Below are 13,063 nucleotides of genomic sequence, written 5' to 3' on the forward strand. Positions count from 1 at the left end.
ATATTTAAATATTTTTTTGTTGAAAAAAATATGTCATTAAAAGCATGGAAAAATTATTTATATTAGCAACTATATTAGTGGTATAAAAGAAATTCCACTAAAATCCAATATTGTTACAATGGCATAACAAAAAATGTCACTAATATCTCATAAGGCTGCATCGACACAATCAAGAAGTGTCACTGAAGGTCTTTAGTGGCATCGCTTTTAATGGTACTTTTTTTTGTACCGTTGATTTCACATGGGGGGATATAGTGGCACTTTTTTGGTTTTTGTGACACTTTTTTGTGTCATTAAATGTCATTTAGTTTGTAGTGCTAGAGAGAACTTCAAGCTTTACTTGGACTTGGTAGATGTTCGTAGGAATTAAGTCCATTCGAGAAAATTTGCAGGAGAGAGGAAGTTCTTGGCTTCTAGAGCTTAAAGGACACTCGTAGAGATTGTTAAATATGAGTTGAGCATTATGGAAGAGCACACTAACAGAACATTACATTACGGTAGAACATCGTGGCAGGGCATTGTGACCGAGCATTGTGGAAAAGCTTTTTACATGGCATTATGAAAGAAAGCTCTCCCCGTGAGAGAAAACTTTGTTTGGTGATTGAAAGCTCATTTGGTGAGAGAAAACTTTTATTGGTGACTGAAAACTTTGATGGTGAGAAAAAGCTCTATTTGGTGACTAAAAGCTTCTTACATGGCAACATTGGTTGACACATTTCATAGACCTATTGACTAATGAGCTTGGCCCGTTAGGGTTTAATTTTTGATCCTTGGTCTATAAATAGGGTTGAGTGCTACTTATTCCTTTGTAACTTTAGAATCTTGAATTCTAGTGAGTATCTTGAATCTCTGCAAAATTGTATTTGTAATCTCTATTCACTACAAGAAAAGTCCTTATTAGTGACCATTTTTTAGTGACGACCAAAAATCTAGTCACTAATAATATCAATTAATGACCACAAATTTAGTGGTCACTGAAATTTTGGTAATGCTACAAATTAAGTGACTAATTTTATAATGGTCGTCACTCACCCGGTCACTAAACGGTAGAAGTAAAACCAAAATATATTTTTATCATCATAAAAGGTATTAGTGACTAAAAAGGTGGTCACTAAGTTGAAGACTTAATGACCAAAATAAAGTTGTCACTGAATTGAAGACTTTTGAATATTAATGACCAGAAATAATAGTCACTAGTTATTTTTATACGCATGGGCTAGAAAAAAGATTGTCGTCGTTGTCTGTGAATTAAACAAAAATATTTAAAGTTCCACACTACACATTTATTTTAACACCATATGAACTTTCCAACACTTATATTATTATTATTATTATTATTATTATTATTATTATTATTATTATTATTTTTATCATTATTATTATTATTATTATTATTAAAATATAGAGTAAATGTATATAAAGATAATACCGCTCTTAAAGCTTAAATAATTAATTTCAATAACTATTAATTGACAATAAATACATTGGATTCCCGAATGTTCGAAACTACATAACCCATTCGTGGGTTGACCCGTCAAACCTTTTATTATACTATTAGCATTAACAAAAATTAGTTTCGTTATATTAAATCCTAATGGTAATGTTGTAAAGACCGTAATGCCCTTAGCTTTGATTTGCAGTTTGCCCTAAATTGAGGATCCATTAATCGATGCATAGCAACTAGCAAGCATGCTCCAACTCCATACGCCGATACAAGTAAGCGATAACCTTATACGCAACAACACCGACGACTATCGACGGCTCGACCTACCTCCTCTCGTCTGTCCACAACTCCTCCGGTGTCGCTCCATCCTCTCCCGTCAACGTGAGATCCAGAGACGCCGAAGCCCGAGAAGATTTCCAACATCAAGTCAAGAAGAAAAGGAGCATCGCCACGCTTTGTGTCAAGTCAATTCAATATGTATTTTCTAAATTAGCTTCATTCTGTTTTTTTTATTTTCGTTAAATTCAAGAGCGTAATTGTTCAATTGAGGTGAGATGAAATTGGGGCTTTGTGCTTAGACATTGAAGAATTCGTAACTGTTTTATACTTATGGATGTGTGATTGTTCATCATTTAAATGGAATGTTGATTGGATGATGAGATAGATAACATCTGATCTAATATTTTTGTTGTTTAATTCTATCCTTTTGACAGATTCAAGACTTTACGGACATCCAACCATATGTCGGATTATTGAAGTGAATGGAAGCAAGGACTCTATAATGAACAGCTCAATGGTAATCTCATACTTCTAGATATTTTCTTATGTAACTTATTGTGCTGCTATTTTTCCCGATTCAGCCAAAAAGCTTCAATTTTGAGACTCCCAGACATTATGATTCCTCATTGACCTGTTCTGCATCATGAAGCAATATTGAAAATACATTTTGTTATGAAGAAGTATAGAAGATGCAGAGGAAGTAAATATTGAAAATTTTGAGTTTAACTCAGAGTATTCTGTAAAATTTGAACAGGTTTAAACATGAACATTTGGTTTTCAACTTGTTATTACTATACTTTAAGTCATTGCTTGTATTGAAGCTCTTATTACTGTCAATATATCAAATAATTATTCAATGTTAATTCCTGATGAAACTCTTTGCATTTTCAGGGTGTATTTTGTGATTCTAAAAAGGATAAGTGATGTGAAATGGGGCTTTCAAAATGAAAATCAAAAAAATTATAAAGTTGCGAGTGAAAATGTTTGGTAATATGCTCCCTGCCATGAATTAATCATATGAATATGATTATCTTTGGTTGTTTGGTTAACATGTTTTATTCAAACTTTATATAGGCATCTGTATGTTAATGATATGGTTATGTATGTTAATGATATGGTTATCTTATTGTTTTTAAAATCATTTTCTAGGAATTATCCCAATGGAGTTGGCGGATGCCTTAACCATAGTGTTGATTTAAGTAGGCGATTAAGTCAAAGCTACATGTCATGGATGGACTTCTTAATGATTATGACATTGACCAATCGGATTCAGAAACTTCTCAAAAAGATGAATCATGGCATGATTGTACTAATTCCGAATCTTCTCAGGTTAGTATATAAAGTATTAATAGACATGCATGCTAATAAGAACCAGACTAAAGATACTTTTTTATCTTAATAGTTGCTAAACTGATGCAAAATGAGTTAATTTTTCCTTATGTCCTTTAGCTTAAAGTGTCATATAATATTTATCTAGTAGTTTCTTTATTTGAGTAATTATTTGGTCTCTTTTTACAAGAATTGCTAAATGGGTATGTGTTGGTGTTCTGGGTTAATTGCTCCTAAGTCTTTTTTTAGGTAAATAAAATTTACTTGCAAAATGCCCATGAAATCATAGCAAATGTCTATATTACCCATTGATGGTGATAAGCGATTCTTTTTTCCTTGCTACAATTCAAGTACTTCCTCAAGGATCTAGTGAAATATGATGTCAAATATCAAGTAACATAACAAAAAGAAAACAAAAAACATGTTAGTCATTATAACATTATAATATCAGATAATGCTGCTCTTGAAGCTGAACCTATAGTTTCCCCGCTTATAAATGAGAAGAAAAGGTGGTACATGATTGTCAAAGGTATGTGCTTTCATCCATTCCAGTTTTGATGAACAATAATCTATTATGGGGCATAGTAAAAATATCTTTTGTTATCATAAAGTTCTATAACATTTGAAAAGTAGTATATGTTCTGCTTTAAAGTTCTTTTATCTTGTTATATAAAAATAAATGTTACCCATTTAACATGCAGTTTAAAGAAAGTAAAGTCTCCAACTAAAGGCTCCAAAACTCCACCTACACCTGCTCTGATTCGATCAGGAGAGTTTCAATCAAGTCTTGGAACCGAGTTTCCTAGCTGTGTAAAGATGACAGTTAAATCACAAGTTACCTATGGGTTTTGGATGGTATTTCCCCTTTCTTTAACTAATGAACAAAAATATGATAGCAATATTCATATCAATTTGTAGTAAATAGTTACCATCGTTTATTTGAGTTTGTTTGATTTTTTAGGAATCTGTTGTCCCCATTGAAGACCATGAATTTGAAGAAGAACATGATTCCGATTCCACAATATTCCATAACAAGGTAAAAAAAAATCACTTGTGTCTATGTTTTTCAAAAAATCAAGTAACTAGGTTTATGATGGGAATGTAAGTAAAAAATGTTGTTTTTCATATATTTGGTGATTAGAATGGCAGGATATGACAGGTCTAGTGGTAGATATGCTCAAGATCTTTGATAAAGGTTACTCAAGAAGCAGGACAAGGCAGTAATGAGACAAATCTATTTATATTTTTTATGGTAAAGATGTTGAATCCATCTTCTTTGAATATCTTGTATAATCTAACTTTGTATATTTTTTTAGTCATTGAAGTACTGTACTCTCTAGGTTCTATTAATTTGTGAACAATTTATGTTTATTATGTCATGAGATTAATTTTGATAAATAGATCATATTATATCTTTACCATTGACTAGTTTCATGCTAGTTACTTAAATTGGTTAAATATAAGAAATAGCAACAAAAATCAGTGATGAGCTTCTTTCGTAACTAATCAGACAAAATCAGTGACGACTTTTTATGGTCACTGTTTGGATAAACCAGTGACGACTTTCTATGGTCACTAATCGGAAGAGATAGTGTCGAATTTTTATGGTCACTAATTGGATAAACCAGTGACGACTTTCTTTGGTCACTGATCGACAGTGACGACTTTTTCTGGTCACCGATTAGATAAGACAGTGACGACTTTTATTGATTAGTGAGGACATTTAGTGACGAAACGGGTTGTCACAAATTTAGCGACCAGTATATTTTCGTCACTGTTTAGTGACTGCTTTTATATTTCGTCACTAATCAGTTTTTGTGACGGACCTATAGTGACGAAAAGTGACGACCAAAAGTTTGGTCACTAAATCGTTTAGTAACGACTCTTTCTATTGTTAGTGACCATTTTGTTTTCGTCACTAAGTGGCATTTTTTTTGTAGTGATTTGAAAACTTTTGAATAAGAATACTCCCTCCTGCACATATACGTAGGTCATCTTGACCGAACCACGTAAATATTGTGTCTTTATGTGTGTGTGGTTTTGTGAGTTATCGACTTTACTTCGTAACAACCATGTTATGTATCTCATTTCTTCTTATGCCATGATAGAAATTAACCACTATTTTTAGCCATTATTATACCAGTGCAAAGCTTATTCTATATAAAATAGTTAATTTAAACTATTTTTTGAAAAACTGAGATATTTTGACTTTAGTTTCAATATAATCAAATTCGTGATAATTTACTACCTTTTTTATAATAGGTATGAAACTTTGATGGGCTTTCGATTACTTATGAGTTGTGAAGACCTTGGACTAGCTCTTTTCATATTTGACTGGTGCAAGAATGCAAGATGTTACCATTATATGCTACATTTTTATGAATTTTTAACATAATGACATCAAGGTTCTATAGGGTTTCTTGTTACTTACAAACACTTTCCCCTTTTTCTGCTTTGATAATTTCCCAAAATCAGTTTATTATAGATTTCCCGTTTCTTAACTTTTCTTTGTCATGTGGATATTATCACATGGAATTTCAGAGGCGTACATACAAAAAAACGTCCAATTATATATTTATTTACTCGATAGCATAATATGTATATTTTATACGCTGATTAACCAAATCATAAATAAGTTTATTCTACCTTTCTTTCTTAATTTCAACCAAATCCTAAATAGGATCTGATCAGATCTTTGCAAGTTCCTGTGGCACGTTATTATAATCACTCTCAACAGAACTCCACAAAATAAGTTCTTTTAAGAAGATGATGACACAAATATAATTAAAGCTGATAACAACATAGGTCTTATACCATCAGAATAAACACTGTCACCACAGACGTTAGACAAGACATTATCAAATAACAAAACAACATTTCTCCCATTGCACCACCAATTTCATGATTGTTTGATCCTACAGTCACAACGTTTAACAAAGATTCCACGACCATATGTTGAGGAGATGAGATCGACAAGCAATGGTAATTGTAATGTCACGAAGGAAGCAATTGGCAGACATGTTAATATAGCTATCAGAATCAAGATCCATGCTTTTCCCTGTCCAAACATAAGATACAATGTTGCACTAAAAGCTACCATCATTGAGGTCACCGACAAAAATAACATCGTAAGGCCAAATATTAGTCTCTTAGGTAACTTGTGGTGAAAATCCTCCTCTGCATAGCGTGCTGTGAGAATGGATAGAAACAAAAGTAAGGAAGTAGTAGATGTGAACAATGAGATTGCATCTGAGACTGCAAATATGATGAAACTTGGTTTTGTCGCATAAATTGTTTTCCCAGTGTTGTCATCAGTTCCACCAGGAACAGTGATGGCGGCTGCAAAAACGATGGTAATTATGAGCGCAGCTGTGATTGTGTAAGAGTCTGCAGTCTTCTTCATCCATTCTTCACCTTCTTTTCTCAACTGTTTATGTTCTCTTCTGAACAGCATAATTGGTTTCTCTAGTTTATTGTTCTTTTTATTCTCGTGCCATGGACATGCAATTTTTTTCACTTCCTATATGATTCAACAATGTTATAGCAGGGATAAATTTAAACTAAATAGTTATTAACTTAAGAAAAATGTGTTCACCTCAAACCATTGTAACTCTCTTTGCATTTGAAGAGCTGCACCAGAAACTAGATTGAGTTTGTCTATAGGTGCCAACTTTCCAGCTATGTGTAAAATATTATTTTTGTGTTCGTCAACCCATAGTTTATATCGATGTTTGTTAGTCATCGCTCGGTGTGCCAAAAAGCTATAAACCCTTTCAGAACGGTTTATTATTGCGAGTTGAATAAGGGGATACTCATTGTCCCAGGTCGAAATTGCTTGTGGAAAATATGTGATAATCTCTTCTACTACTTCACAAGTATCATACTTAACTGCCGTATTAATTGCTACCAGGTAATGTTCACGAATTTCACAAAATCTAAGTAGTTTACCAACTTCTTCGCATGTACGCTTCATTACCAAAAGAGCATTCTCGTACTTCACTTTCTCTTCCTGGAGTTTCTTGATGTGTGGCACTGTCGTCAACAAGATAAAATCAAACAACTTATATTTCAAAGTAATAAAATCGTGATAGAAACACTTATATAATATTGGCCTAATCATATATGGTATTCTATGTTGTATACCAGGTGTAAGACCCACATATTATACCACTACTAGAAAACATGGGGTTTTCCTACGGAAAATAGCTACGGAAAATTTCTGTAGCTAATTAGCTACGGAATTGCTACGGATTAGCAACAGAATGGGATGCCCTAATTTAGTAACGGAATAGCTATGGAATAGCTACAGAATAGCTACGGACGTCAGTCCGTAGCTATTCCGTAGCTAATTAGCTACGGAATAGCTACAGACGCTAATCCGTAGCTAATTAGCTACGGAATGGCTATGAGATACCTACAGATACTATTTACCTACGGATTAGCTACGGAGTATGCTTTCCGTTAGAATTCCGTAGCTAATCCGTAGCTAAGTAGCTACGGATTTTTCTTATTTTTGATTTTTCGGACACCAAACGTCGTTTTTTTCGCTTCATTTTTTCACACCTCTACTATAGATAATTATCTATATTTTCACCAACCTATAGCTATTAATATCGTTCATAAAGTCGTGTGCCCTTTCGGGATCAAGTACTCGTGCACAGTTTAACATTGTAATGCCTATACTTTTCACCAACTTTTCACTAACTTCTGATGGATTATGTTTGTGTATATATATATATATATATATATATATATATATATATATATATATATATATATATATATATACATGAATGAGTTGTGGTATATGTGTATGTATACGTGTTTGTGAGATGTATGTGAACGTATTCATAAGCATTATAGTGTTAAACCACTAAATGAGCAAAGATTCCCGTATGTGCACACGGCTTTATAAATGATATTAATAGCTATAAATTGGTGAAAATATAGATAATCATGTATAATAAAGGTGTGAAAAAAATGGAGCGAAAAAAAAACGACGTTTGGTGCCCGAAAAATCAAAAATAAGAAAAATCCGTAACAAATCCGTAGCTAATTAGCTACGGAATTCTAACGGAAATCATATTTCGTAGCTAATCCGTAGGTTATTTGCTACGGATTTTTTTTATTTTTGATTTTTCGGGCACCAAACGTCGTTTTTTTTCGCTCCATTTTTTTCACACCTCTATTATACATGATTATCTATATTTTCACCAATTTATAGCTATTAATATCATTTATAAAGGCGTGTATACATACGAGATCCATTGCTCGTTTAGTGGTTTAACACTATAATGCTTATGAATACGTTCACATACATCTCACAAACTCATATACATAATCATCATCAACAACATCAACATCATCATCATTATCATCATCATCATCACCATCATCATCATCATCATCACCACCATCACCACCACCATCATCATCATCATCATCACCATCACCACCACAACCACCACCACCATCATCACCGTCATCACCATCACTATCACCGTTATCACCATCACCATCACCATCACCATCATCACCATCACCATCACCAGCACCATCATCATCACCACCACCACCACCATCACCACCACCACCATCATCACCTCTACCATCACCATCACCATCACCATCACCATTACCATCAACATCAATATCAACATCAACATCACCATCACCATCACCATCACCACCACCACCATCACCACCACCACCACCACCGCCACTACCATCACCACCACCACTATCACCATCACCATCACCATCATCAACATCATCATCACCACCACCACCACCACCATCATCATCATAATCATCATCACCACCATCATCATCATCATCATCATCACCACCACCACCAGCATCATCATCATCACCATCACACCACCATCATCATCATCACCACCATCATCATCACACCACCATCATAATCACCATCACCATCACTACCACCACCATCACCACCACCACCATCATCATCTCCATCACCATCACCATCACCACCATCACCATCACCATCACCACCACCATCATCACACCACCATCACCATCACCACCATCACCATCACCATCACCACCATCATCACTATCACCATCACCACCACCACCACCACCATCATCACTATCACCATCATCACACCACCATCACCATCACCATCACTATTATCATCACCACCATCATCACTATCACCATCACCACCACCACCATCACTACCACCACCATCATCACTATCACCATCATCACACCACCATCACCATCACCACCATCATCACTATCACCATCACCACCATCATCACTATCACCATCACCACCACCATCATCATCATCGTTACCACCATCACCATCATCACCACCACCATCACCATCACCACCATCACCACCATCACCACCACCACCATCACCATCACCACCATCATCACCATCACCATCACCATCACAATCATCAGGATCATCATCACCATCACCACCATCATCATCATCATCATCATCATCACCATCACACTACCATTATCATCACCACCATCACCATCACCACCATCATCACACAACCATCATCATCATCATCACCATCAACACCACCACCATCACTATCACCATCTCCTCCATCACCATCACCATCACCATCACCATCACCACCACCACCACCACCACCACCATCACCATCACCATCACCATCACCATCACCATCACCATCACCATCACTATCACCATCACCATCACCATCACCATCACCACCATCACCATCACCATCACCACCACCACTACCACCACCATCACCATCACCGTCACACTATCAATAGTGATCGTCATCATCATCATCATCATCCTCATCGTCATCATTTATGCATCAATTTGTTCTTGCTTATGTTTTGTTTTAAGTTTAATTAGGATTACACTTAAATTGAGGAGGTTTGTTGGTGATTTTATATCATCAATATTATTTAAGTGTAATATGATTAAAATTGTTGACCAAAAATGATCTTGTTTAATATTGAACAAGTTAGGATGGTGTAGGAGTACACACATGTTCAAATTTTTCTATATTCAAAGTACATTGTTATTTAGGGGAGAAGCCCCTAAATGAACGGGGGTTCGGGGGCAGTGCCCCTGGCGGGGTTCAAGGGGCAGAGCCCCTAACTGGGAAAGTTGACACTTTTTAGAAAGTTAACTGTTTGTGTGTAAAATATGTAAGAAAATTTATCCAAAAAAAAAATTAAGACTCGAATAATAATAATAATAATAATAATAATAATAATAATAATAATAATAATAAGTTGAATAATAATAATAATAATAATAATAATAATAATAATAATAATAATAATAACAATAATAATAATAATAATTAGTTGAATAATAATAATAATAGTAATAATAATAATAACAAAGGTAATGGAAGTGTTTAAAAGGTTTACCGGTCAAAGTTAGTATGGATGTGGCATTCCCAGCCAAGTGGTGTTTTCGTTGGTCTTGTATGCAATTTACCCGAGTTCAAGTCCTGCCCCCTTTTTATCATTTTTTTTGGGCCTCTTCAGTTCAGGGTTTCTTATTTTTTATTGTCCGCCTCCACCTCCATGTATCGACTCCTACGCTTTCCTTCATATCGACTCCTCACTTTTGTCTTCCCATCTTTTGTCTTCTGTGAACGCCAACCCCCTCGTTGCTCGTCCCTTCTCCGGCGCATTCACCCATTTTCCGATGTTTCTTCCCTCTCCGAAAGCATAGCTCATCCGTCATTACCCCTCTTTGCTCGATTTTTTCTCCTACAAAGGTAAAACATAGTTTTTTTTTAATTTGAAGAATGTAATGACGCATTCACTCCACATCGCAGCACACCCTCTGACCTCCTATCTTCAGCGTGCCCGTTCGTCATCATCTCCGGCAATCGTTGGTGATGGCTGCGATTTCGGTGTTGTGGAGGCTGGAAATACACGAAGAAACAGCTCAATCGTTATGATTTTCAGCTTGTGAACACAAGATGTGAAGGTAATTTCTATAAACCTAAGTTAACGTCGGTTTCGTTTGGAATTGTTGACTTCATGTTGAAATTGGTTGATAAATCCTTAAATTGCTTATGGATGGAAGCTTTTGAGGACATTAGAAACCTCAATACATGAATCGATTCTAGTTTCTTGAGGTTGAAGATGATGAACGATAGTAACATTGACTTTTTTGTTTTGGTCAAACCTGGATTTAGAGTAAAATAGCATCTAATGGTAATCATGAGCATGATTAGAAGCTTGAAATTTATGTAAAAACACAAATATGTTGCTATTATCTTCATGAACTTTATAACTTGTTATTTTTAGAAACTTTGTTGAAAGTAGATTGTCAAAATTTGTATAAGATGACTAATTTCAAAGGTGTTTGACAACCTAAGCATTGGTTCTTCTTAAAAACTGGTTGGCATGAAAGATTCGTGAAATTTCACTCTAGAACTTAAAGAAAACACATTCAGGCAAGTAGGATGCCTGAATGAGAAAAATGTCAAAAGGGATCACATGTATTGCTTTTGGGGGAATCTTAATTTTGACAGAAGAGGAGCTACAATGGCTCTTGGTTTAGATAATAGCACATTACAAGGTCCGTTAATTTCTTTATGTGTATTGAAGTCTTTATTAATTCTAGTTTTTATAAAGTAAATATTTATGAATCAGAATGTTTCTTTACTAGGCATAGATGATTAGATGGATTGAAATGGTGTTTTTTTTTTATCATTTAACATTAGTAAAAATGGTTTGTTAATAAGATGTTATTTTTCACTATTATGAACACTAGGAAAAATGGTTTGTTTGTTAGATGATATTTTGTATCTGTTAGCATTCATGTGTTAGAATTAGTTTGAATGGTATGAATATTAGTTACCATGATAAATAATTTCCACAGTATTATTAACATCGCTTGCATAATATGATTTCTTTTATATGCTAAAAGAAAATTATAACTAACTTATTGTAACTAAATAACAGTTGCACATTCTTTCAATTAGTAATTGATACTTGTTTTTACATTTTTCAGGCAAGCTTGCACGTTGTTAGTTTGATACTTCCTTTGCCAAGTAATCCATCAAAAAAATTTCAATTTTATTTTGTAAGCACTTATTTAAACATTTGTGGTTGACACTTATTATGTGTATCATTAGACAATGTTAATTAGTAATATGTATCTGTATTTGATACTTTTTTAGGTTTATTAGTTTTATTATAATGATATTTGTTTTGTAGTTGAATTTCAATATTATTTTAAGTTTAATGTAATGGGTTTTTTCAATATTTTGGACAGAAAAAAACTGGATTTCTTTATAATTTTTTATTGTTTTTTTTTTTAAAATAAAAAGTAATTAGCTACGGATTACCTATAAAAAATCCGTAGCTATTTACTTCCGTAGCTATTCCGTAGTTATCCACTTCCGTAGTTATTCCGTAGCTATTCTGTAGCCATCAACTTTCGTAGCTATTCTGTAACTATTCAATTCCGTAGCTATTGAGTATGAAATCGGTAGCTATTTATTTCCGTAGCTATTCCGTAGCTATGGTAGCTACGGAAAATTCCGTAGCTACTCTGTAGCTATTCCGTAGCTATAATGTTCTCACGGGCCATTATGCTACAGGCATTTTTCCGTAGCAATTCCGTAGCTGTCCGCTTATAGCTACGGATTGTGCTGTAGCCATTGCACCAGATTTCTAGTAGTGTACGGGTTGACTAAATATTAAAATTTAAATAATAAGTATTTTTTAAAATAAAATTTTAAAATAAGGAATAAATAAACGTATTAAATACAATTTACTATCATATTTATTACATTTAATACTTTACATATATAAGTAAAAGTATTATGTGACTTTTTAATTTTAAAAATTAAAAAACTCATAAACTGATATGTGGTTATTATTTATTTAAAAAGTATCATAAAATGACAAGTGTCAAAATTGATAAGAGATTGACAAGTGGCAAAATTATTTTCATTTATTAGGGAGGATATGTCATTCTCCTAGTTGTCATTACTAGGAAAT

General features: G+C 34.0%; 2 protein-coding genes across 9 annotated transcripts in view; one reads left to right on the plus strand and one right to left on the minus strand.

The window, feature by feature from the left end:
* Positions 1-1,622: 1,622 nt before the first annotated feature.
* LOC111892076 (uncharacterized) lies at positions 1,623-4,473 on the plus strand. Of its 7 annotated transcripts, XR_002850426.2 has the most exons (8): positions 1,630-1,921; positions 2,158-2,240; positions 2,615-2,710; positions 2,873-3,052; positions 3,504-3,581; positions 3,754-3,907; positions 4,014-4,088; positions 4,194-4,473. XR_002850426.2 is itself a non-coding variant. In XM_023888140.3 (7 exons), the coding sequence occupies exons 4-7, from the start codon at positions 2,946-2,948 to the stop codon at positions 4,274-4,276; spliced, it is 411 nt and encodes a 136-aa protein (XP_023743908.1). In that variant the 5' UTR covers positions 1,627-1,921; positions 2,158-2,240; positions 2,615-2,710; positions 2,873-2,945; the 3' UTR covers positions 4,277-4,473. The 7 variants fall into 7 exon arrangements, 4 of the variants coding, with proteins under 4 accessions (XP_042758201.1, XP_023743910.1, XP_023743908.1 ...); XR_002850425.3 differs by having other exon boundaries at positions 1,627-1,921; positions 2,873-3,581; XM_023888140.3 differs by lacking the exon at positions 3,504-3,581 and having other exon boundaries at positions 1,627-1,921; positions 4,202-4,473.
* Positions 4,474-5,805: 1,332 nt separating this feature from the next.
* LOC111892083 (uncharacterized) overlaps positions 5,806-13,063 on the minus strand; it is a 36,518-nt gene continuing 29,260 nt past the window's right edge. For both annotated transcript variants that reach the window (XM_023888147.2, XM_023888148.2), the window contains exons 7-8: positions 6,648-7,084; positions 5,806-6,572 (exon numbers count right to left, since the gene is read on the minus strand). In XM_023888147.2, coding sequence (XP_023743915.1) covers positions 5,952-6,572; positions 6,648-7,084 — 1,058 coding nt within the window. In that variant the 3' untranslated portion in view covers positions 5,806-5,951. The remainder of the gene's footprint in view (positions 6,573-6,647; positions 7,085-13,063) is intronic.

The sequence above is a fragment of the Lactuca sativa genome, chromosome 1 (assembly GCF_002870075.4).
Source record: "Lactuca sativa cultivar Salinas chromosome 1, Lsat_Salinas_v11, whole genome shotgun sequence".
NCBI lineage: Eukaryota > Viridiplantae > Streptophyta > Magnoliopsida > Asterales > Asteraceae > Lactuca > Lactuca sativa.